The 27,413-nt window shown below is 41.1% G+C and overlaps 1 protein-coding gene across 2 annotated transcripts; it reads right to left on the reverse strand.

Annotated features, from left to right (window-relative positions):
- Positions 1–1,842: 1,842 nt before the first annotated feature.
- On the reverse strand, positions 1,843–26,490 carry itga3b (integrin, alpha 3b). 2 transcript variants are annotated; one of them, XM_031843568.1, is made up of 26 exons: positions 26,161–26,490; positions 14,277–14,404; positions 13,176–13,258; positions 12,126–12,375; positions 11,815–11,913; positions 11,470–11,674; positions 10,586–10,779; positions 10,000–10,088; positions 9,768–9,904; positions 9,515–9,601; positions 9,357–9,424; positions 8,984–9,129; positions 8,737–8,883; positions 8,518–8,615; positions 7,706–7,874; positions 7,485–7,559; positions 7,321–7,400; positions 7,056–7,133; positions 6,810–6,912; positions 6,377–6,553; positions 5,160–5,291; positions 4,589–4,702; positions 4,388–4,486; positions 4,151–4,276; positions 3,753–3,908; positions 3,316–3,407 (listed from the first exon to the last, which is right to left on the reverse strand). In XM_031843568.1, the coding sequence occupies exons 1-25, from the start codon at positions 26,334–26,336 to the stop codon at positions 3,798–3,800; spliced, it is 3,171 nt and encodes a 1,056-aa protein (XP_031699428.1). In that variant the 5' UTR covers positions 26,337–26,490; the 3' UTR covers positions 3,316–3,407; positions 3,753–3,797. The 2 variants fall into 2 exon arrangements, with proteins under 2 accessions (XP_031699427.1, XP_031699428.1); XM_031843567.1 differs by lacking the exon at positions 3,753–3,908 and having other exon boundaries at positions 1,843–3,407.
- Positions 26,491–27,413: the final 923 nt, after the last annotated feature.

The following is a 27,413-nucleotide window of genomic DNA, read 5'->3' on the forward strand; positions in this document are numbered from 1 at the left end:
TTTCGACAATGTAATACAGATGTAAAAGTATAACTTTTCGACACACTATACTATGACTGTTTTTGACATACTATACTATGACTTTTTCTGACATACTATACTATGACTTTTTTGACATGCTATACTATGACTTTTTTCATTACTTTTCGGCATACTATACTATGACTGTTTTTGACATACTACACTATGACTTTTTATGACATGCTATACTATGACTTTTTATGACATGCTATGACTTTTTCATGACTTTTTTCAACATGCTATACTATGACTGTTTTTGACATGCTATACTATGACTGTTTTTGACATGCTATACTATGACTTTTTATGACATGCTATACTATGACTTTTTTGACATGCTATACTATGACTTTTTTCGACATACTATACTATGACTTTTTTCAACATACTATACTATAACTGTTTTTGACATGCTATACTATGACTTTTTTGACATACGATACTATGACTTTTTATGACATGCTATACTATGACGTTTTTGTTACTTTTTCGACATAATATACTATGACTTTTTTCGACATGGTATACTATGACTTTTTTCGACATACTATACTATAACTGTTTTCGACATGCTATACTATGACTGTTTTTGACATACTATACTATGACTTTTTATGACATGCTATACAATGACTTTCATGACATGCTATACTATGACTGTTTTCGACATGCTATACTATGACTGTTTTTGACATACTATTATACTATGACTTTTGATGACATGCTATACTATGACTTTTTTCGACATACTATACTATGATTTTTATGACATGCTACACTATGACTGTTTTTGACATGCTATACAATGACTTTTATGACATGCTATACTATGACTTTTTATGACATGCTACACAATGACTTTTATGACATGCTATACTATGACTTTTGATGACATGCTATACAATGACTTTTTTCGACATGCTATACTATGACTTTTTTCGACATACTATACTATAACTGTTTTTGACATGCTATACTATGACTTTTTTGACATACTATACTATGACTTTTTATGACATGCTATACTATGACTGTTTTTGACATGCTATACTATGACTGTTTTTGACATACTATACTATGACTTTTTTCGACAGGCTATATACTATGAATTTTTTGTTACTTTTTATGACATGCTATACTATGACTTTTTATGACATACTATACTATGACTGTTTTTGACATGCTATACTATGACTGTTTTTGACATACTATACTATGACTTTTTTTGACATACTATTATACTATGACTTTTGATGACATGCTATACTATGACTTTTTATGACATGCTATGACTTTTTCATGACTTTTTTCGACATGCTATACTATGACTGTTTTTGACATACTATACTATGACTTTTTATGACATACTATACTATGACTTTTTTTGACATACTATACTATGATTTTTATGACATGCTATACTATGACTGTTTTTCGACATGCTATACTATGACTGTTTTTGACATGCTATACTATGACTGTTTTTGACATGCTATACTATGACTGTTTTTGACATGCTATACTATGACTTTTTATGACATGCTATACTATGACTTTTTTCGACATGCTATACTATGACTGTTTTTGACATACTATACTATGACTTTTTTTTGACATACTATACGGTGATTTTTATGACATGCTATACTATGACTGTTTTTGATATGCTATACTATGACTTTTTTCGACATACTATACTGTGACTTTTTTCAACATAGAACATTTTTGAATATTTATTTTGTTACTATGTTCTGTTTTTAATCTGCATTTCTACAATAAAGGCATTCAATCTGCCTGTGTTCAACCAAGATATTGCAAAGGTTGTTAAAAACAATTTAATTACAATGAGACTGCACAGTAAAAAAACACCATGACAGAGATTGTGCATTGGTTTTAGCCCTTCCCTCTTTACTTACAGAGTCAATGGAGCGTCTGTAACAGCCAAATTCACAATTTGTGGTTTCTCAAGTAACGCACAATAGAGTGGTAACTCAACACATAGTCCCATCAGACTGTGTTCAATGACAGTCTTCTTCTGGTCCAGTTTAGTCTGTGCTGCGAGTTGACCTCAATGGGGACCACAAAGGCTTGGAAATAATCTGAGTGCAGGTTACAGTTTCATACAAAAATAAAAAGCCTAGGCACAGTGAAACAACAAAGGCCAGTTACGGATGCATTCATTCAAATAGTCAATTCCTTGATTACCTGTCTTTATGTACAATTTATAACAATTATCTATGCCAGAGCTTACAGTCTTCACACATACACAATGTCATGTATTATTTACTCCAGTGTCATGACTCCCTATTGTGATATTTTTTAAAGATAAGTTCTTTACTGTAATAACACAAGACAGTAATAAATAATCTAATTGTTCTCCCATCAACACAGGTTTTCTATTTCTACATACAGACAAGAAGCTATTGCTTTTAAACTTGTTGAAGGGGTGCTTGGATGACCCTTTTCATGTCAAGCTGGGCTGTATATTACTCACCAATTAAAACCGTTTTTTCTTTGTACCTCTCTGTATTTATTTCCTGAAATTATTTCCTGAAACTCGGGAAATATTTTTTCTATGTAGGCTAAAAAACACAAAAGGTGTTTATTGCACTTCTGGAGGACAGTGCCACAATCATAACTGTATTTGAGATGCTAGTCTTTGTAATGCTTGCCAAACACTGACATGGACATTCACATAAAGACAATCATAACAGAGTGGCTGCTGGTCAGCGTATTCGAAGTGCAGTCTGAAAACAAACTCCTAAAAGATTGATGTAGGTTTAAAACCTTTACAGAACCTACAACTGCTGACCACAAAGTGATACCTGGGGACTGAGCAGGAAAAACACACACAATCACAGAGAAGATCAGTCCTCTGAGGAAAACGGACTTGGTGGAAATAAAAATGAGGAATGACCAGCAACTTTGCTTTGAGGATTCAAAGAATAAAATGGAAAAATATATGCAAACACAATAATCAAATCAATTTACAATTTGCTCTGGAATGCAACCTGGATTCCAACACTGAATTCATCAAAAATACAATCTCTGAAACAAACTCTTCAGCATATTGCACTGAAATTATATCTAATTAACAGGAAAAAAAATGGACTGCACTATCCAATGTTTTTCCATGCACGTGGCTCGACCGAGCCTAATGTTCTTTGTTTGACTCGTGTGAAACCAGTGTGAGTGGTTCAAGGCCCAAAGTAAAGGCTTCAGTAGTAGTAATGCTGCATCTCTGTCCAGTTGGTGATCCAATACTTTTTCTGTGGCTCCTCAGGCTGAAATCCAAGATTGAACTGATACCGCTCAGCCTTGCGAATTTTCACCCCCTGGTGCTTTGGCATTATCCGGTAGTAGATTGCTCGCTTGAAGAATCCAAGCTAGTGGGGAAAGAGAGAGGGAGGTGACATTAAACAGGATACACTTAAACAGCAGGAGAGCTGGGATTAATGGCGAGTTGAGAATGAGATTTAGGATTCATAGTCTGAGGAAAATCAAGTAAAGATAGACCCACGCTGAGTAAGATGGAGAGGGCGATTAAAGTAGTAAAGACAAACATGAGATAAAATGATCAGCAGTGCACACTGATAGCCTGAAAGGGAAACAGAAGCGATGTTAGGTAGACAGAGCGGACATAAAAGAGAAAGTTAAGTCATGAGAAAGAATCACATCCCAAGCTTAAGTAATAGTATCCAGAGAAGATCCATTTGTATGGGCGTCGTTACCCAAAAGCCCCACTGGTGTGTTCTGTTTGGGGACCCATGGGGGCCTCAGTAGTCCTCAGTAAGCTTCTCTGTCTCAGAGGGCTGGATCTTCATCTCAGCCTTCTGGGCTTTGGCCTCATACATCTCCCTCCTGTTGGCTCTCTGGAAGAAGCCACACTGGGGGTGGAGGAGGAGGGTGCATGTCAAAGGTTAGACTAAAGGCTCAATATGGAGGTAATAAATCAGCAAGAAAAAAAACGAGTCAACAGCTCTCATAATCCAGAAACGATTGTTGGTTTGACAAAAAAAAAAAAAAAAAAAGTGCATGTAGAGAGATTCGGGGCTATTTGCTGTCTGTGTCTGCAGAAATACAGCATGTGCAGGACTGTAATCAGTGCAGCAGTGATTGGCAGTCTCACCTTCCATAGTATCACAATGATTACTCCCAGTAGGAGAATTCCCGCAACAGCTGCAGAGATGATGATCCACAACGGGAGCTCGTAGGGTGCCTCCACCCCCTCCAGTGGTTCTATTTCTACTGTGAACTAGAAAGGTGGAGAGAGTCAAGTAAAATCATCACAATCACAATCATCATCATCATCATCATCATCATCATCATCATCATCATCATCATCATCATCATCATGATCACACACCACGTTGGTCTGACTGTCCATCCTGATGGTTGGTTTATCTGTAATGAGCTTCAGAGTGGCTTGACCTTTGACCGTAATTCTCAGAGCGTTGGAATAGTCCTGCAGGAACACACACACACACGGCAAGAAAACATTGTAAAAAATAAGCCAAAGGACACCATTATTATCAATAATGTGTGAACATAAAACTGGAGAGCTGACCTCGAGCATCGTACTGTTCCACAAACGGGCCCGGACATAAATTTTGGCTGAATCCGTCATGTTGAGCAGCGGACAGGTGAACGTCACGCATCGGGCTGTACCCTTTGAGCATTCCTTCAACACACGATGACAAAGAACAACTGTTACACAAACATGGACTGTTAAGACTGTTTTGCAGGTTTAGTTTCTTCAGGATAGACACATTCTCAAAATACAAAAAAAAAGACAGGCCGAGCCAATAGAAGATTCACTTCTGCACTCAGTGATGACATTCTTTACCAAAGAATATGTTGAGTGAAAGTAGGTCGTTGTGATTGGTTTCTAGCCACACTTACTGGTCTACCAGACAAAAACATCTCAGCAACAATCATGAAGATTGCCATGACATTTGGTAAAGAAAGAAATCATTCCCAGAGGATGACTTCTACTGATTTTGGTGATCCCCTGACTTTTCTTCCGGTCCCACCACCAATAAAGTGCAGATATTCATGATCTTTGATCAAATATAATTGATTGTACTTCAAATGACGCATGCAAGCTTGTTCATGAGAGCGCCAGATCCATTTCTTACCAACAGGTATGTCTCTTTGCGAGGAGAGAGCAATGTGACGGCTGCCTGTGGCTCAATAATCTGTGGCTTTGTTGTCTCAGCGTCATCCACCATGATCTGTCGTTTAGTGCGCTTTCGTCCGCCCTCTGACAACTGGAAGACAAGAAAGTGGGAAGGGAAAATTAAACAAGGACGCAGATGAGACAGAGACATGACATCAGAAGGCTCGTGGTAATTACTGGTTTTGATAAAGACATTACTAAATTGTTCTTAGAATAGCACTGTCATTTATACTCTATTTCTAGGCCGCACGCATTATAACTTTCTATTTGAGGCTCTGTGAAGTCTGGATGTGGCGACACATACATTTTCCAAAATGTATTTCTGAACATCTGTGGTTTGGCTTTGAGACTTTTTTCACACCCATTTTCTACCGCCGACATCTACGAATGCAGCTCAGGCGGCTTCAGTTCACTCACGTCAGGATCAACTACAGTTCACGCAACAAGCCTGTGAAAAGCACAATGGCAGCAAAAAAAAATTAAACTGTGAGTTACTGTAACACAGTTGTTATAGCCTATGCTAGCATATAATGTACTTTGTGTTAAGTAGCAAAAGTTGGCATGTTAAACTGAGATGGTGGACATTGCGAACAGTAAACCTGCTAAACGTCAGTATTGTCATTGGGAGCATGTTAGCATGCTGCCATTAGCATTTTGCTCAAAGTGCCGCTGTGCATGTCTGTCTGTAGACACAGTCCTGTTACTGGTTCTAGGCCTTTCGTTAAAGCCAGTACCTCTCTGTTTATGTGTAACTGTGTGGCTTTTCAGTAATGGGACATTTTGGGATGTGCGTATGTCATGGGTGTGGGCAGGAATAAGCTGTAAGAACAGAAAAATGTTTGCAAAGCTGCCAGTACACAGAGAGATGGGAAAGATTAGATGAGAAAAGCATGTATCAAAGGCGAATATGAACCCAGGATGTTTTCATGTAGTTTCTTTTCTATTCACAATCTGCATCTTCAGTATTTATTAGATTAGACAAGATAAACTTGACCAAGTTAGGGAATGATGGCGATACGTTACATATCAATTGTCCCACCCAAATTTGAGGAAATTCCCTCAAGGTGTTCCTGACATATCGCGTACGTGCATACAGACAGACGGACAACTCGAAAACACAATGACTCTGTCCAAGGCTGTCGCCAGGGCACAGGCATAACAAATAAAAAGCCTTACAGTTAGGTTAAGTAGGTTGACAACTTCTCCAGAAGGGTTACATTCCACCTCTGATTCCCCTTTCACCAAAATCTTCGTCAGGTACAGCAGCCACTTGCCGTTGGCTACCTCAAAGGGCCACTCAAACTCCACAGCCAGGGTCCCCATGTCTCCCAGGGGCTGTCCCCACATGTCCACCTAGTAGGGAAAAATCATATGGTGAGATATAACAATATGGTGTGGAATAACATTCAGGGCTTCACTTTGTAACCCCTAAATAGTAACCACCTCTGGTCATGCTTACACCACAATCCCTTCCCCGCACAATATTAAACTTTAAAAGTTTTGGCTTCAAAGACAGGGTGGAGAAGAGGGAAATGTGGGTAGCACACATTATATATGCAATATACAATCCTGGAGGTCTCATATAGTCTGAGTGGTGATGGTGACTCACATTGAAGGTGAACTCCACCAGACTGCCCACGTCATTGGTGTTTACCATGGCTGACTCGCCCATCACCGTCCCACTGAACTCCGTTTTTACCAGCATGTTTGCTCTGTACAGGGTGAGAGAGTTGGAAATGATTGTACACTGTGCAAGTAACAATTTAGTGCTGTGACATGAACTACTTCAGTGTCCATGGCATGTCTGTGGTCTTTCCTGTATATACAGGAAGTCATGTTCGGCAATGGGACTCACATGGAGAAGGAGGGGATGATGGTGTTTTCAATCTGCAGGACCACAGGCACAGGCTTCATGTCACTCTGCTCACTAAGACTGAAGAAACAACCCTTATTACTACACTGTGTGCCAATGTAATGTAATAGCCACTAGAGCCAAAAAGCACCGTTACATTTTACACTAAATAAAAATAAAACAGCTGCAAAATGCTGAACTGTGGAATCAAAACCGGGACCCAAGCCTTCAATATCAAAAGGGAACAAAATCAATGTTAAACACTTACGTGGACAGAAGCAGCTGGGACACAATCTCTTGTGTGTACAAATTGATCCCCGAGGTCTCGAATATGAGTATAAGTGACACCTGATAATGGAAGCGAGAGAATGAGTGGCGTCGGGAGGAGGAAAGGAGTCAACATGTATGAGAGAAAATCAATTCAAAACATACCTTTTCATTGCCTTTAAGTGGATTTCCCAGCTCACAAATCACTGTATCATGCAGACCGCATTGCACATCGTGGTCCTGAACACAAAATCGGCATATTGAGAAAATTAACAAAATAATTACATTTTGATGGCAAACATAAATAAAGATATAACATAATGCCATGAGGAAACGTGTAATAAATGGACATTTGTCAGTCATCTGCTGCCCTCCAGTGGACGTACCGCCGACCTGACGGCAGAGTAACTCAGTGCATCAGGGATGGTGATGTTGAGCATGGCCTGGTGGGCGTCTTCACCAAGCTTCCCCCCACCAGGAATGTTGGTGACCTCCACCATCAGCCTTATTATCTTCATATTGCTGTTGAACTGAAGTTTCTGGAATTTGCCGTACCTGGACACAAGGATTCATGTACTGTGTGTATTATTATGTCACTACATTTTTAACAATAATCAATACATTAACGGCCCTATTTACTTCCAGGTATTGCTTGCTAAAGTAAGCATGTGCCGGTGACAGCTAATCAACAGTGATAGTGTATATGTTTTTGAAGAAGCATTTGTGATTGTTACACATTTCAAAGGGTAAAAATAAAAACACTGTATTGACATTTTGGGATTTACACTTATTCACCGTCTTGCACAGCGGTAATGAGAAGCTCAATAGCACGCTTATGTCTGTGCGCTAAATAGGAAGCTACAGCCAGGGACAGTAGCTTAGCTTAGCATAAAGACGAGAAACAAGGGTAAACAGCTAGCCTTGCTCTGTCCTAAGATAACTGCATGAAATAAACAAACCATATATAATGTGTGATATTCTTCTTTCCAGTTGTCATAGGCCAACCAGCCGATGGTGCTGGCTTGATATTATTATTGATATTATATACTTAGTGGCATCAATCTTCTCATCTAACTCTGGACAAGAAAGCGAATAAACATATTCCCCAAATGTCACCCAAAAGCTATTTGTGACTTCCATCAGCTTTAAAAACCCTCATCAGTCAAAGAGGGCTTAATAAATCAGAGTTCCACTTCACCTGGGGTAAGGCATATGCTCTTTGTCAACAAACTGGGCTGTCAGCTGCAGGTTACTGCTACATTTGTTGTCCAAGCCACACTCCTTCTGAAAGTTAATCTGCAGGAAATGGAACACATAATATTGCATCAGACCTTACCGGGGGAGTTCCACACAGGCTATACATGTGCTTATAATGATTTACAATGTGACTTATGTGTGTATGCGCCACACGCCATACCTCAGTTCTTTGAGTGAGTTTCTGCTGTTGACTGAGAATTGGGAAGGAGTCAAGGTTCTGCAGGGATCGTTTGGATTTAGGTTTCTGCTCATGCAAGGAGATGCTGAGGGAAAAGACCACCGGTTCCAGTTTGTCACTCACAGGGTCCTGGAGAATCATCCAAGAGTCTTACATTAATAAACACATGGTCACCATAGCTGTAAATAAAACACACATTTGAATTGATGCATTTGTATAGAGGATTTACCACTACAATCAGCTTCAGAATATGACACGGGGATTTGGAAGACGGCAGGCTCAGGAAGCCGGTATACGTGTCGTCATCATTGTTGTGAAAGCGAACACGAGGGCTTCTTCTCCTCTCCATGTCGGCCTCCACCGTGTACTTCACCGCTTTACAAAGTACAAACACACAGTGCGTTTTAGAACGCTACAGCAGACAATACAGCAAACACACAGCATGCCAGTATCCCCACAGTTTGTAACTATAGATATACGTACATGTGGATTCAAAAGTGCAGCCTATATTTTATGCAAAATGGAATTATTATTCATTTAACATTACATGATTTCTCATTGGAAAAAAAAAAGTGTAATCTAAGTAAAGAAAGACTGCTTACTGGTATTTTTCTTAAAGTCTTTGTTTCCATTGCTTGGAGTGAAAGACATACACAGAGTCGCTGTGATGCTGTAAAACACACAATGAAAAATTAATGTATTTTCACACTAAATCTAATGAGCCAGTTTCAGAATGAGGTGTTCTGAGGAGACAACTCACCATGGTGTACTTCCAAGACACTGATTAGGGTCCACAATCTTTGGCTCGACAGTTAAGTCCGTAGTTAAGTGGAGGACTGGTCGAGCCCTGAAAACAAGAGGAAGAAGAATAAAACTGTGCCCAACTCATATCATTGTGTGAACAGCAAACATATTTACCATTCACAAACAGACACACACCATCAATTCCAACAAGAGAAACAAACCAAAAAAAAACAATTCCATATTCTGCTTCGCCTCTCTCTTATTTGTACCTGAGCAGAGCCATGCGGTCGTCCAGAGAGCCAACTAAGATGTCAGGATAACTGTTTTCATCCATGTCCATCCCTCCATTGATGGAGTAGCCGAATGTGCGGAATTCTCCCTTTCCCACGGACTTACCCTCAATTACCTACAGGGAGCGACAATGACAAATGCGAGGTCAGCACATTAAATCTGGCCCTCGGCATGTCTGAAGTGCATCTGTGGCATTAAATCAGATATCACCTGACTGGGATCCTTTGAGATTCCCTTTTCACTTCCCATCCATATGTAAACCTTCCCTGTGTCGTGGAATGGAGCTCCCACTGCAAAGTCTGCAGACATGAACAATGGAGTGAAACATTAAAAGGAAACACGCAAAGGCAGTCTGCTGAGAACAAGCTAAGGGATGTCTGTGTATGGAATATATTTGCCCTCTAGGTGGCAGCATAGTACAGCTTAATTTGTTTTTACAGCTTTTAAGTAGTCTGAACTGCAACACAGTAGGTTACATTATCTTTCACTGGTGGGATAATTAACAATCACACAAAGTCTCAATGGGGAACTGGATGCTTCCTCTTTACCCTTGTTTTTAGCAGCACATTTTAATACACAGTAGAATCCACAAGGTAGACAAAATAATAGACACCTTATCAAATGAATGTAACTAGAAATATCTGAATTAACATTTCACAAAATATATTTTTGTAGTCGTTTTTAAACAATGAACTTGGGTGCAATTATTTTGCCTTTTTTCAAATTGTCCATGACCTATTCACTGTATTTTGCTGGTCTTGTGAGTATAAAACAAATATCGTGTTCAGAGTCAAACCTTGGAATCCATCTTGGTTGACATCGCCGATGGGAGCCACTGCAAAGCCAAATGCAGAGGTCGAGGGACCCTTCAGCACCACGCTGGCGGTCTTTTGGAACGATCCATTCTCATTCATGAAGATATACACCGCTCCTCCCTCATCCTTCATGCGATCAAAGTAAAATGGGGCGCCCACGATCAAGTCATTCCAGCTGTAATAAGCAAAGGAAATGTCCCAAAATATTTTTTAATATGCAAATACCTGCACACATAAATACCAGAAGATGACATCCTGAATAGTATATTCTTTGGATTTCAAATGTTTGTATTCCTTAAAATCTTACAGACCAAACACGTTTTAACTCGTGCATTCAGGGAGACATGATTTCACCATTGTGTCATGATAAACACTTTATCTCAGCTGCTGAAAGGACAGGTTCTCTCATACAAACATGAGTGTCATGCATTCTCCGCATAACAAGGCAGATCATAGCTACGGAGCATTCGAGCGTGAGGCAGCTCAAAAGGACCAGATAGAGTTAAAGACCATCCATTTACACATTAACACCTCTGCGTTTCTTCTGCGCCTCAATAGTTAATGGATATCAGAATATCGATATCAGCCGAACTACAACCAGAGACAGTTCGGAAAGCATCTTTGCTACATCCAGAGGCCTGGAGGTCAGAGGTCAACCTCAACATGGTGTCTGCTCCAAGTGCAAGAAATTACCGTCTTTGCGTGCATGATTAAAAATTGTTTGAGTTATAACTGCTTGCTACATTGGTGATGTGGCGTTTGATACTAGCTTTGGTTCCCAGCATGGACAATTTCTAAATGTACTATATTTCAAACAAGAAGCTAAAGATAGTAACGATGTTCAGTGTGGTGTGCAGAGACTCACTCGTCATTGTTGAGGTCGGTGACAGCCAGGCTGCTCCCAAAGTACGAGCCCACTTGTTCCCCGGGAATGATAAGCACCATCTCGATATTTTTGTCAGTCTTTCTCCCAAACATCACAGAGCCCTTGGACTCGTCCCTGGGAGACCCTGTCACCACTGTGTACTCGTCATGGCTGAACAGCTTCCTCTCTTCAAGAACTGAGTAACCTGCGCAAGACAGCATTCGAGATTCACTGTTAAACTGTCATCTGACTGTGGGAGGGGTAAGAGGCCTTGAAAGCATGGAAAAGTCCATACATTTATATATTTATATGATGCAAAAACATGTATTTGTGCTATATATTTACCCATATAACTGTATCGTCTTTTCAGCTGTCCAAAGTCTTTGCCTACAGAGTCCCAGGAAGTCACTGGATCTGGATCTCTCCACGTTACATGAACATTTCCTTTATAAAAAAGCAGGATTAAACAACAATTTTATGTCTGCTTCATGCACATTGGACAGGTTTCCCAGACAGAGAATAATCCCAGTGTTAGACTAACACTAGAATTGAGCAAACTTGCACAGGATTTAATCTCTGTCTGTGAAACCAGCCCATTATTTCAGTGTTCAAGTAACAAAATGCACTCTTTTTGGTGTTAACTCTTCAGTGCCCACCTTGCCACAGGTAGCTGCCTGTAGCGCCAATGTAGACATCAGTGTCTGTAATGCCTCCTGAGATGCCCATGTTGCACATGCCCTCATGGTCCATGTCGAGGTTTGGGTTGCAGACCTCATACGTGTAGGTCTGCCACTCATCGTTGGGGTCATAGGTCAGGTCGTTGCTCCTGACATAGCACTTTCCTATCATCCGTCGCTGCTCCTCTGTGCCTCCTTGGATGATCTTCACATAGCGATGCCCGCATGCCTGGACACCAGAGGAGAGTGTGTATTCTGGGACATAATGGACTGTGTAATTGGTCTAACTTACAATGTGTCAAATCTGGCAATCAATTCTGATAATGTACACATGTGATTGTATCTGAGCTAGAATTATTTAAAAAAAAGAATGTCTTACTTTGGGGTGTATAGTGCACATCAGAAATATATAATGGCTAAGAGCAAAAACAATCCTTTAAAGCAAATGAAATACCCTGGAATTAAAACAATACACCAAATACATTCCTGATCATTATGGTAGAATTACTCCTTTTTGCATTACACACTAAGCGTGCAGTAATAAGATGAGGCAGTCTGTTTTTATGAGCCATATATTGGTTTTTTTAGAAAACAATATAACATGTGACAGCTCCTATATAATAGGATAGAAATACAAAAATAAGCCAAATATACACCACTTTATCAATCTATAAAAACATATAAAAAATAAAATATAAAGATTTTACAATGGATGAACTGATTTAAAATAAGAAATAGAGCCCCTTCCAGTTTCCAGCAATAATAGAAGTGCCAGATGTGAGTGTCAGCGGTCCACTATATTACAATTTAAAATGAAACAAATGGAAAGGGTAAAATAGTTAATTTACCAATGTACCTATATATACATATATATATATATTCATAAATATTTTTCAACCAAAGAAAAAAAAATTCTCTTTCATAATAAAAGGGAAAAATCTCTCTGGAGAAATATAATATTTTACGTATGAACATGATTTCATTATAACTATGTGGCTGACTAATAGAGAAAACAGGATGTCATCTCACCAGCACGCGTCCCGCTGGCTGGTCTCTCTGACTGGCCACTGTCACACCAAGCCACATGCCCTCCACCATCTCAGATGGACTTGCTGTGGATGGGTCAGAGGTGGGGAATTACATGAAAGGGTTTTTAATGTTACTATAAACGTGGAAATAAAGTGTAGAAATACAATTTCACGTTCAGATTATTAGAATGGTTGGTCTTTAATTTAAAAACCAGGTTTCTACTGTTCAATTCTGTATCATTCAACATGATTATTGTGAATATCACAGGAAAACCAACCCAAACAGTCAAGCTTCATTCAGACTGGATCATGCCCTGACAAATATTAACCACAAAAATGTGCTGTGACTACAGCAACAGTCACCCCAACCTCAACATCAAAAGTGGCGAGGAAGCCTTTTATTATGGTTCTTACTTGTCGCCTCCGGGGGGGGCCTATTCACCTCCAGGTAGCAGAGCGGCAAGTCTATCAGTTAATAACCTTCAATTAAGAAAAGATGCGCTTTCAGAGTTTCATATCCTGAAGCTCATCGTGTAGGTGCAGCAAATTATTGTGAATGCGAGATGCCAGGGATTAGACTCTGAGATTGTTCAAGACTGGCTGAATATTTACAGTTCACCGCTTTGCAATCAGGGAAATCTCCTACAGTAACCACTATGTGTTAAAGGGAATCTGCATTGATCTTACACATGAAGGTCAGTTTACTCATCATGATCAGTCTGTGAAAACCCTTGTGTAATGTCTTCTGTGGCTCTGAAGGAAGCTTTGACAAGTCAGGGAAAAGTCAAAAAAAATAATATTCCCATCAGCCTCATCTCTACTTTTTCACTGTGAGCATTTTTTTAAAACTTAGCTTAATGCTGCGCCTCACTGAGCAGCAAACATGGCTGTAGACTGTAGTCTTGTTTTCACATCAAAGCTAATGCTCTCACTCATCTTGGAGTCTGATCAGGTTCAGACTGCAGTCGACTACCTTCACTGTGTGACTCAGGCTCACTCAAATCACTAACTGGACCTGTACAGAAACTCGGTTATGATACTCCATTGCCCTGTTAAATGACAAAATGATGAATCACATCCGAGAGCTCTGCGTCATGCTTACTTGTGCTGACCAGGTCCATTCTGGAGCAGTCGGAGGCATCTGTTGTCATGGGACAGGAGTAGACGGCACCTGTTTCATTGACATTTTTTAGAGATTTAGCTTTCTCTTTGGGTGCTCCTGCAAGAAGCCTGGACAGAAAGACAGAGACAGATTATTAGATTAGATCAGACCTTTGTCATGGTGTTATACAATACAACACATTGTAACAGCAGCAACAAGAAAACCTAGATGATTTCGGCTCCCCCCCCACACACACACACACACACAAAGAGTGAGCCAGTTCACGTGACCTATGAATTAATAGTGGAGATAATTAAGAGTGGAGCAGTCAGAGCGTGACCCGAGACAAGTCTGGGCACCACACACACACACACCCACAAACTAGCTTCTTGGTGATGGACCTGATCTTTTTGTCCACTCACCCCAGACACTCCCTACATCAGCACCTTTTAACACACCACAGAACTTTGAAGTAGAGGGATTATTCCCTCTACAAGCATCTGCGCTGGGACACACTATTTACTGTCAGCACAAGATTTATTAGCTCCACTTTGAGGGCGGGGGATGCCGACAATTTTGTTTACAGTGTGTGTGTGTGTGTTTGACAGATGGTCTGCCGTACTATGTGGGGAAACAAAAGCATACAGCCATGTAAAGTGTGTTCTTTTCAAGCTTTCTGAATGTGTTCATGCAATGTTGGTTGGGCGCTGACATGGTGCTGGCTGTGGAGAGTGATGAGTCAAGCTGTTAGTCCAGCTTCTGGGCCACCCCTTACACACACTGATAAGTCTGTATTAATACAGATAATGGGTGTATACTCAAAGATACACCTTTACAGTACGGTCATTGTGCCTTCAAAATAAAATGTCTCTCATGAGTCAACCCTTCATTGTTCCAACTTGAATATTATGTCCTCGGAGGTAAAACATGACGGAAGGAAGAGGCGTACTGAAGTGCTTGATGTCTGAGTAAAACGATAAAAAATATTTCATAGATTTTGTAAAATATTTTTTGTGGTGAGCTGCGATTGCTCACACATTACTAGGTTAGGCGGTGGGTTTTCATAAACACAGTTTACTGTGCACCAGGCTGTACCACTCCACCACATCCTTCTGTATCTAGACACACACTCGCATAGACAAAATGCCCCCATATATACTCCGAATCTAATCATGACAACATCCCCAGACAAATACTTTCTCTTTCATGTGTCACCTGAACCTGAACCGACTCAGAAAGTTTGGCTTTGCATGGAAATCAGTCATGAGAGTTTGTTTCCACCTCTGATCTTAGATCGAATTACCCCATTACCGATTTGAAACATTATTTTTGACCAACATGTCTAATCTAACTTCAGGAGCTGTGGAATGCATATTATTTATCGGTGGAAAAGTGGACCAGAACTATATGAAAGTGAATACATTGCTCTGCACAAAATACTTTTCCACTGATGCATAAAAAAACAGTCATCCTCCAGCCATCGTTTGAAACAGAACGGTACAATTATCCCTTCTTTCTGCTACCAGATGGGCATTATCATCATTGAATCAATTATCTTGCCACAGTGATGACAAACAGCTAGAGCCTCGCTAAAGATGGCCTCTGAGAGCCAGCAGTTTACAGCAGACTGGCAGTTAAAGAGTCCTTGGTTATCATTCAGTAATGTAGACAGCATCTGAGATTCCACAGAGGGTTGTAGTAGTTAGTGGGACTGACTGATATGTGGAGAATCAGGGCCACAGAGTCCCACTGTGAGGATGTGACCGCTTCCATAATCTACCCTACATATGTGTGTGTGTGTGTGTGTGTGTGTGTGCTCCCATATAACAGAAAACGTTAGCACATGAGCAAGTAGGTGCGTGTTTTCATGACTTGCTTGTCTTCTTCCATAGCCTTTTAATCAGAAGTCACGGCCACCTAAAATGTTTTTCAGCTGTAAAGGGCACAGTGTCTCAAAATACTCCCTTATGAGGTCAGCAATTCTTGTGGGAAAAACTAAGCAACATATCCAACGCATTTAGAAGGAAAGAAAAAGAAATGGGGTCAACCCAGAGAACAAGCAAGACTGTTACAAAACACTTAGAGGCCAGTTAGTGTGAATTTGTACACACAGAAGAAGAAAAACAAATGTGACTAATTGAGGCACAGAGTCCAGCGCTAATCGCTCATGCTTTAGGGAGGCTTGGGTAATCTTGGCCGTCATTGTGTTTGTTGCAGCAAACCCGGAGAAAAATACTTAGTCCAGCTCGAGCTTATAAACATACTCATTGTCGTCTCACTGGCTCATCAGAGCCACGTGGGTCACCTGTGTTTGTTGTGGAAATTCAACCCTGCTGATTGACGCACCAGGTTTGACACACAGTGAACACACAGCTTCAAAACTAGGAAGTAGTATTTTCATAAAGGTAACACTTAAATTAAAGGAAATAGTTTGACATTTTGGGAAATATTCACTTTCTTGGAGAGAGAGTTAGAAGTGAAGATTGATACCACTCTAAAGTCAGTGAGGTAAATAGGAGGCTGCAGCCAGCCAAGCTTAGCTTAGCACAATAACTAGAAACAGAGGGAAACAGCTAGCTTGGGTCAGTTAAGGCACCTTTAAAGCTTGCTAATTGAATAGTTATACTGTATATTGTTTGTTTACTTTGCACAAAAGCCAAAGTGTAATCCAGAATATCAGTTATTATTCGATGAAAGATGAAAACCTCTCTAAATGTCAACAAACAAATTCAAGGCCTCAAGTTTGTCACTTTATGTACTCGTCCATGATAAGACACCTCATATCCTGTCCTGTGTGCTCTCCTCCTACTTCCCTCCCTGCTCATCACCTCCTCATAAACAGGCTGTCCAAGGCCCAGAGAAGAGAAGGGGGGCAACCCGGAGCTACATTCCTACTCTGAAGACATGTTAAAATTCGCCCCTCTTCCTCAGAAGTGATGGGAACGGCTGACTAAACCAAACGTTTACTGGGGCGAACACACCCAGCCAAGGTGAGCGCTGCCTGCATTCTTGACACCTAGAGTTAAGAAATTCCCAGAGGAAGGGAGTTGGATGAACTACTATATATTCATATCAGTGGTGTTTAGTAAAACAAACAGAGGTCAATTTATCAAGTCATCTCAATCATGACTGCCCACCTCAGCTCCTGACAGCAGCAAAAAAACAAAGGTGGGGGGCTGGGGTTGAAAGAGCGAGGGAGTGACGGAAGGGAGGGGAGAGCAAAAAGCCTGATCGCTCCTCGTCTCACAGGAGAGGAAAAGAGAAAACACGACAATGCCTTGTCAGTTTGGTAAACAGACGTCTGTCTATAAGACACTCAACACAGCACATGTAGCTCCCTGGTAGTCAATTAAAACTAAGCCGTAGTCTCTCAAGCTCTCACCCCCCACCTGATGGCTCCTGACTCAGAATAACATCAACAGCACTGAAACCAGGAAACACAACTTAATTAGAGATGACTAAACCCTTTTGGATGACATTTTCTCTCCATCTCACAGGCCTTTGCAAGATTAACAAGTAGAGACAATGTGCAGGGCCAGTCAGTCGTGCTTACAGAGGAGCAGAAATGTCCCATTTAGATTACGTTCATCTTCACCTGGGTCCAGTCGGAACAGGAGGGTGATGAGACAATATAGGTCAAAAGAAATGGCACACAAGTTTTCACCCTGACATTTAAAGGCCCTTGCCTTAAATGTCAAGCGGTATAAACATATAAAAATGGGTAAGTGAGAGAAAGTGGTTGACAAAGAGACCAAGTATTACAACTGCTGCGAGCGTGTTCGAATATGTCAGCCTTACATAAGTGATGGATCACCTCTCCAGATAAGGCTCTGGGCAACCTGTTTGTCATAGCGTGTGTCTGTGGCCCTCGGGGCAAAGAAAAAACAGTTTCAGCTTCATGTTAGAAGATCTCAGTGCCTGTTTGTCACAGCCACGCAACTCTTTTAAGAACTACAACCCATGACGGAGGAAGTCGTGATTAGTGTAATTAATCGATCAAAATTTCTATTCTTTGTGAATCGAGGCAAATCCACAGGTCTTCTTCTTCTGCTATTAAAGATGATGTGTCAGGTTACTGTCAGACCCGCTGGAAACAAGTAGACACATGCAGATGTTGGCCCTGGTAACAAGGTGTTGTTGGACAAGGAGGGGGGATTGGTGGAACAGTGCAGACGAGGCTCAGCGATGTGAAGAGGAGAGGAGAGAACTGTGAGCAAATGTCACCATCTCCTACAATCCTGGTCATTTCCACTGCACTAACTGGCAGACTGTGCAAAATACCGCAGTATAATAAATCTGTGCATGAGAGAAGGAAAGTTGGATCGTTATTTTGCAACAGGCATATGTGCAAGCTGTTGTGGATGATGAATTGGTTCAACCTGCTCTGTTCTACATGACATGGCTGCTCACCAAATTGCCGGACAAGTACAAGCAAGGAACAGGCTCACAAAATGCTATTAATCCTCCCCCTTTAACCTAAATCCATTGAAACAGATACACAAACACACACTCATGCTGCACTCTCAATATTCTTCAGGATGGTATGAAGCCGGTGCATTACAGGCGACTCATATCGATTCCACGGAAACATTGCCACTTAGACCCACTAAGCAAATAAATGGAGATAATACTGAATGGAGCGATTATATTCGCAGATTGAATTAAGCACAAGGACAAGAAAGAGCAGACCAGGGCTGAATCTTTTAATGCTCTTGTAATGACTGCACTGAAAGTCGAGAGACATGGTGTGTCCACCATTACTGTGCTGCCTTTAAGAGGAAATAAGTCACGTGATGAGTGTGTGTGTGCGCGGTTTCACTGTATTACAATAGCACTCTGATAAATCCAGTTCTTTGTACTTTCAGGAAACACTCTCACAAAGCTGTAGGTAGGGGTGAGCACACACATTGCTATCAGACTATTCACAGTAACCACGCCTAGTTGTTAACACACTGACTGTGTGTGTCTGCATGTACAGAACATGGCGAACAGATGAGTCCTCTCTGGACAAACAGTGATACGTCAACCTGCTACAAGTACAAAAGTGGTCAAACTGACCTGCCATCACAGCACCTGAGCAGCTCAGTACAGTTTCTTTATTTTAATTATAAGAAATTAATACGGACACTTTCCCACACAACACAACACGGCAATGAGGCAATAAGGCCAAACTCTTCATTGGTGTAAAACAAGGAACTTACATCTTCCATGTAACTGTCAAAGGGTGTAAATTATTAACGAAACATGCACAGAGTGAAGGGAGGTCAGTGGTGAATAACTGAATGCACACACCCAGTAAACCATGTACACACCGCCAGTCGTGTTAAACTGGGATTTCCCGAAAACAGCAGTCCACCTGGTGGGATACAGCCAGAATACTGATCCATTTTCATCTGATTGTCTAAAAGTCTCGAAACGTTTGTTTTTCAGTCACACCTCTCTGAGCTCACTGACTGTCACCGAGTCCAGAGCTATAAGGTGAAGAGCGATAGAGCTTTATCGGCCCTGATCTCTCGTCTCTGTCAATCTGTGAGGCAATCCAATTTGCTTTACCGGCATGAATGTAACAATGACAATTGAGCCAAAGAGTCGAGTAATAATGACAGTGTCGCATTGCAGCCGCTGATAGTGACGTTAGATGTTTTAAACGAAGAAGCAGACTGCGTATGCATAACAATTAGAAGAGTAAATGAAATCCTGGCATCATTGTCATGAATGGTAATTTAATCAGGAGGGGAAAACATTTGATGGAAATGAAATGCAATGCATATATTACTGTTGATCAAAAGATAATATATATATATCAGACACACACACACACACACACACACACGCACACACACACACACACCAGTCTAATCTCAGCTGGACAAACATCCTGTTTGAAGACCACCATCTGCCATTGGTGAAACAGTAACGAGAGCAAACTCATTCAGACCCGGTGTGACCAATGAAACATGGCAGGTCATCCCCTGATAATAAAGGAACTCGCTTTTCATTAGCAACGAGTAAAACCTCGTCTGACAAGGCCAATGTTATTGTGGCTCACGTCTGCAGGTTGGTCTGCTAACTATGCCTACTCAGAGTCTGGTGTCGCTGTGAATGACGTCAGACTGGCGACTGCTGGAGATGCAGACAGCACAGCACCGCTACACATGATTAACACAGACACACACGAACATACAAAGCGACTAAACTGACAGGAAACAATACATACAAATGTATGCACACAGACAGAAATGAACACACACAGCTGGACTGAGCCTGGAGGCATGTTTCTTAGTGACACCAGCAGAAATCTCGTGCAGCCATAGCAGAATTCACGAGAGACTTGCAGTATCAGTAACAACATTCCCATTAACATTTTGACCCCAGCTGTATGTAGAGGGGGGAGACGGGGGGGGTTAGTATTGGGTTTACAGGTGGACTACCGCACAGCTGTAATAAAGCAGACAGCAGCGCTGTTAGTGTGTCTGCGTGGTGCCAAGTTCTCACTCAGATATTACTCATCTTAAAAAAAATGTGCAAATGTGCATGAAACATCTGGATTTACCTGTTGAGGCTTGAAGAAAATGGCCACAAAACACCAGTGGAACAGAACACTTAATTCTATTATTTTCAATTACCAATAAACGATATAAAGCGAGGCATTTAGTAACATATCTTCAGCACATCTTGTATTGTTAAGGATAGACAACGAGCTGCCGCATTCACTGACATCCACATGAATACCAAGTGTAAACCTATACTTCAGGATCATTTCCCCTTCAAAAGATGAAACATGGCATGAAGAGGGAAAGGTATTGAAGCATATAGTTTTTCTAGCTGCAGGTAGCCCTCATTTGCCCGGAGGCCTGTTTGAGGGCATTTGTACAAGCAGGGGAGAGAAGGGGGATCTCTTACAGTTTTGTTAGGATAGGAGCAGTCTTCACTGCAGGTATTTCCAATGAAAGCCCCACCGGAGAGAATCTCCTCTGTGGAGATTAGCAGGAGGCCTCATGTCCCGCTGGGATCCATTTCAACATGTTATTAGAAGCCGTCATTCATTGAGCTGCTACACAAAATGCAGCCCATGCCATTGCCAACTGATTGGATACAGCCAATAAATACCATAAAGATTAGGACCAGTCACTATGGACACACTTGCACTTAACTTTAGTGAGGTCGTGTACAGTTGCAGTGGCTTGGTTTAGACTCAAATAAATGTATGAATTACAACCTACAATCACGCTGGTCCACAACAGACTCATCACACGTTGTCTGGTTTTCATCGTTTTTATTGTTGGCGACCACTTTTATAGTGGGTTTATTAACTGTAAATGGTTTATAAATGGTTAAGAAACAATGACTGGTGCTTCGTAGATCAGCTATAAGCCATTAGAGCTAATTCTGGGTTGCCAAGTAATAAGCCTTTATGTCTGCAGCTGAAAGTGTCAATAAGTCTTTAATAAAAGGTTTTAATAATCAAGACTGCAGTGTTAATGAGTTGTATATAAATGTATTTCCTGATTGGACAATCATGTCACGTTTTTTTATTTTTTTTAAATCACTGGTCAAATGTTCTAACGGTACCAATCAAAATGAGTTTTTACAACCTGGCAAACCCAAAAGTTGTCCTTATCATTTAGTAAATGTTTCATCAACCATCAACTAAGCCAACTTAGAAACCCTGTGTGAAGGGCATTGTATTAAAAAAAGGTTTTTTACAATAAAAAAACACAAAATAAAAAACAAACTGACTGCCTTATCAGACAGTGGTAAAAATATTTGAATCTTTGTTCTTTACATTTAATCCTACTGTTTTTTTTACTGGATCATAAATACCTATGTAATACAACGCTGTACGATAGAATCATTATATTCATATCATGTGACTAAGGAAGAAATAATATCAAAGATACAGTATTCCATGTAGTTCACAATGTATTAACATAGTGAAAACAGTATCACGCTTTTAACAAACTCTACGGGCACTTCTCGAAGAGACATCAAATAAAACTATGAGCAAGTAATAGCACATTCTTTCAGATGCTATGACCACATCAGGTACAACTACCAGCTGGCTCTCCTGTAAAACATGTATGAGGGTCGAATGGACCCCATTCTAAATGTTTCACTGTGGCACGACATTATAGCTCCGATAGGCCCACTTCAGAGACAAAGACCACTCGCCTTTCTATGAGGGGGGATGTTGGATCACAGCCAAGTTGAACATCCCCACCTGCATCATTAGCCTGTGCAGCAGCATGGCATGTAACACATTGGAGCGTTTAGTTTAAGTGATACTATCCAAAAATGTGAGTATTACATTATGCGAGTCTCATGTAACATGGGGCGATTTTCACTTTGCACTGTATTTCAAGTAATAATGCCTTTAACAGACTAAAGCTGAGGTTTAATATGCAGGTTCTGTACAACAGACCGTCTTCATCTGCTGCATTACATTCACTTTACACAACAGAAATTTGATTTAGGAATCAGGTGCTCAATTCTGTCAAACTTTAGGTGGTTGGACGGAAAGCCAAGCATGTACTGTGTGTCTATAAACCTTACAGCAGGTCGACCAGTATAATCTGTAGCGCACAGCAGAAAGGGGAAGGCCCCCGTCAAATGAAATGGCTGACTCTCATGGCCTTGGGCCACTGTAGTCAGACAGAGATGAGCTAGAAAAGCACTTCCGCTCTGATTAGATATTCATCAGTCAGAGGAATTCAATTCTTCCTCTCAGGCCGCAGAGCTTCCAACCCATACAATTAAGGAATCTTTGTCTGCTGAAGGATGAACAGAAGGATTTTGTATTTTGGAGGATTTGTGTGTGTTCTACAATAGTCCCCAGAACCACTCAGTCCTGTCTTGTCTCAACCTGAAACCTGGCAGGTTGTGACTGTGCAGAGAAGGGTAATACATTCCAAGCATACCATGGGGTCAGGGGACTGGAAGAGCCAATAGGTGGGCCAGCTGACTACCCAGGCCCTCCTCCTCGCTGCAACAGAGAACAAAAAAAAGCCCTCTCGGGAAAAATAATAAATGGGTGATTCAAAGAGAAGGGTGAAGTGGAAAAGTGAATGCCCCGTACAAATTGGTCTCAGGTAGCTTTTAGATCATTCAGGTGCAGCCCTTCCCCAAGAAGAAGCAATGTTGGCCCAGTAATTGGTCATGCACCCCCTAAGGAAAAACTTTATTGCACTCGCTTTATGGCAGAACAGGGAGTGGAGGCCCTCTGTGTTGACTTTTATCCTGGACTCTGTTTTCTTATGTATGTGCAAAGAATTCAAACATCGTACATGTCATGACTGGTTTAAATTCCCAGTTCTTGCATTTTTCAAATATGCACACACTAGCTTGCACCAACGATGAGGAAACATGTGACAAAACAGCTCTGTGGTGCGATGAGACAGATACGGGGCCACAAAAGAGGCCAAACAGCACTGTAAAACCAGCCCAAGTCAAACTCAGTAACACCATCAGCACATTGCGATGTGTCTTCACAGAATCACAGAGTACGTACACAGTACCGGAGGACTCTTTACTCAGTGCTGGCTCCAAAGACAAATGGCCGTTTGAGATGGAAGACGCACAAATATTGTTGAGAAATTCAACACTTAAAGTGAGATTTTGGTTGCTTTTGAATCACAGGTCAAAGTCACATTGAGGCTGGAAGTTTCAGAGCTTTTTGTAATATTTTCTAGATTCTCCTTCAAATTCAGAAAGAGAACAAGCTGACATATGGCACCAAAACACAACATGAGGCAAGCAAATACAGCAGCTCTGAATTGAATTGCTGACATCATTGACATATTTTTTTTGCTTTAGCTTATGTCAAGCTTGCAGAGACGACAAGACAACGTGACACTTGTGGTCTTTAGCACACGTTTACCATTTACAATTTGCACCTCCATTGTTGTGTGACGTCAGACAACTGCTTCTTTGTGAAGTCGAGGACATGGATTTAACTCGAGTTTACAAATAGAAACTCAGACTTTTGAGTGGCATTTCGTTGCACTTTTTCTAGGAGGTCGAAATGTTTGAGTTCTGAGGTGTCAGGAAAGCAGCATTAGAGATGCTGGTAGATGGATTTTGATGTCAGACAGGGTCAGCTAGCTGTTCCCTGTTTCCAGTCTTTGTACTAAACTAAGATAAGTGGCTTGTGAGTTGTATTGATCTTCTCGCCTAACTATCACTAAGAAAGTACTTCCCTAATATTTATTATACCTTTCCTTATAAACTTAATCTAGGGGCATGTTTGCAGCATTTATTACTGAAATGAATCCTTAATTACTAAATTAAAAGCTGCAATGTAGAATTGAGCACACATTTACTTACATATAGCAGCGGACTGATGAGACTTTTTACAGCCTCCTTGTCCCCACGGGCCTCCAGCCTCTTTGCCACGGCCATGTGGTCCCCTTCTAGGGTTGCGGTCTGAGGACAGTGAGACCATCCCTCTGGGGACAGGGCCAAGATGGCACATTGATCAAGTGTCAACTGGACACACTGCAATCTATTCTATGAACTAGGGGATGTTTCTGCAGAGATTCGGTAGATAAACTGAGTTCACCCTCACTTCAATAGTGACGACACAGAGGAAGTGGGCCCTGCTTTGCAATTTTCTTCAAACACAGACACAGACAACAGCCAGCTATGGTCACGCTGTGTGATCACAGATGCGGAAGGATGAGGGGGCCACCGTAATTGGCCGAGGGAAATCCTACACTAAACAATGATACAGTTTGAGGATCTTTCATTTAAGAAGATGCATATAAAGAAAGATGTGTCACATAGATTATTTTGCAGTGAACATCAACTATTGCTAAAAACAAGAAGCATGTACTTTTATGTAAATCCTCCCAAACTCTGTTAACTCCACAAGAGCATTTATGTCCCTGTAATAACAACCTACAAGTGTTACAGCCCAATGAACACCTTTATTGCGAAACACAATCCCGCTTGTGTCTCAGCTGAATGTAATAGCACCGGTGTAGGTGGACAGAAAGTAGAGCAGGCTATGTCATGGCTTCCTGTGTATGCCTTAATGAATATGTACTGAAGTCGACCCAGAAGTGACAAATATGGGAACCCATAAACTGATCCCCCTCTTGCTGTGACCTTAAAAGACGTCTTCGGCTTGTATATTGAACTCCAGGCGAGCCCCAGATTGTAGTTGCTGAGTCTGTGCTCACCTGGCTCAGCTGTTTCGCCTGCAGATACAGTTTCTCACAAAGAACAGGAATTATAGCATTTACAATTTAGTCAATTGTGCATTTTCAACCATAGGATTGAGTTAAAATTGGAGAATTGCACTTGCAGCAATCGGACGATTAAAGGTATTAGATTTACGTGACAGACAGAAAAATCAAAAGGAGAAATTGTGTGTTAAAGAGATTTATTAATTAATATATGTTTTATATTCCTCAGATCCCTGCTTGATGCTATGTTGACTGAAATACAAACATGTTTTCTGACCCAGGTACCAACTTCCGCCGCACATCCAATTACAAGACTTTCATCAAATAAGACAGGGGCACAAACATGGCACCGTTCTTCTAAAAAAATGTCTTACGGCCTAAACAGGCTCCTTAATCCGCTCCGCTGCCGTTTAACAGGTGACTGCCTTGAGAGGAACTACTTCGCGTGTAGAAAAAAGGGAAGTGTGCGATGCAAGAAACCCATTTAACCATGAAGCGCCGTTTATAAACGTGACACAGGTGTTAAACGCAATATACCGCGGGTATATTAATCGCAGTATGTGAGCGCAATACGTTAGACGAATAAATGATTGTTTTATCGCCACCTGGTCTGAAGCAGGTGCGTAATCTGCGTATTTTAACCTCAACAGGAGAAAGAAGTGGAGTATTTTCTTCGACATGCACAGCTGAGAACTTACAGGTACTTTCTGGAGCCCTCCGTCTGTTGATGCAGAGCTACGGAGAATCCAAAGAAGCTCCCTTTGGTCTGTCCCTCTTTGATAACAGGAAACCGTTCATCTATGTTAAATCCGCTGCAGGTTTGCGTCCCGTGGTACACAACCAAAACGACGCAGACGAATAGTCTGGGAGACATGTTTGGGCTGTTATTGCCTCGCAAGAGCAGTGGGTTTCCTTACAGATCCACGATCAGCGTGGGTCCGGTACGGCAGTCTCCCGCAATGAGCTCCAACAGGTAGGCTGCGCTTCACAGAGACCTGCCCATTGAGAGCCGGCTGTCCCCCCCTCGCGCTCAGTGTGACTGCCTATAGGTGTCGGTGTCTGCCTCCCTCTGCCGCCCTCCCCCCGCTGCTCCCCCCTCCCTTCCTTCCTTTCTGCCTTCAACACACATTTGAAACAAGTGCACTAGGTGCATTCACACACAGCAGAGTGCGGTTAGCTGTGTAAAAACCTCAGTGTCTCGCTGATTTACACCCCCTCCCTGTCTCGGTTACTCTCTCTCGCACGTTTTTCCGCCTGTCTCGCCTGTCAAAGATAAAAGACTGAATTGCACTTTTCAGAAACAAATAGCTTGGTGCCTGTGTAATATACAGTTCATGAATGTGACTTTCGTTTTCATTAATGCATTTGTAAAACGTTCATACAATACAACAATATTTTGATCAATACCTCTATCAACACTCATTTAAATTTATTTTTAATTAAAGTTACGCATTAAAAACATTTTTTTTTTTATGAGATTGTAATCTGATTCTAATCAACAATTAAATGAGTTTATTAATAAATTACTTTCTGTGTTTTATTTCCCTTTTGGGTGCATGAAAGGAAGTCACAAAAGACCAAAGTTCCAAATGCACATTGGATATTACATGTGAGTTAGTGGAAGGGCTTACTCAAACATCAGGACCGTATCATCATTCTAAATGTTTATGAAATGATTCTGTTGCCTGAAGTTTTTGAATTTATCACCTGCAAGAAAGAGCATACAAACGCCTTTTCAAGCTGGTTAACTATACATATTAAATGTATGTAATGCATTAGCTCACCACATGCTATTTTGTGTAGGAGGGACTACTATATTATGAGTCAAGCCTCCTGTCAATACTCCTCCAACCCAACTAATAGACGAATGGCCTGCCCTCACATGAGCACTCTTGTAACAGCCACCCCCTGCCTCACTCTGCTGCCTTTCGCTCAAACTTGTGGCTTCCAA

This window comes from Anarrhichthys ocellatus, unplaced genomic scaffold (assembly GCF_004355925.1).
Source record: "Anarrhichthys ocellatus isolate YVR2014 unplaced genomic scaffold, GSC_Weel_1.0 scaffold4, whole genome shotgun sequence".
Taxonomy (NCBI): Eukaryota; Metazoa; Chordata; class Actinopteri; order Perciformes; family Anarhichadidae; genus Anarrhichthys; species Anarrhichthys ocellatus.

Bases quoted from the DNA above. Each gene is read 5' to 3' on its own strand.
- itga3b (XM_031843567.1), bottom strand. From the start codon at position 26,336: ATGTCTCCCAGACTATTCGTCTGCGTCGTTTTGGTTGTGTACCACGGG. The intron at 12,376-13,175 runs GTGAGATGACAT...TCTGGTGTCCAG, and splicing joins AGCCAGCGGGACGCGTGCTG to GCATGCGGGCATCGCTATGT. The intron at 9,905-9,999 runs GTGATATCTGAT...CGCTCCCTGTAG, and splicing joins TCTCAAAGGATCCCAGTCAG to GTAATTGAGGGTAAGTCCGT.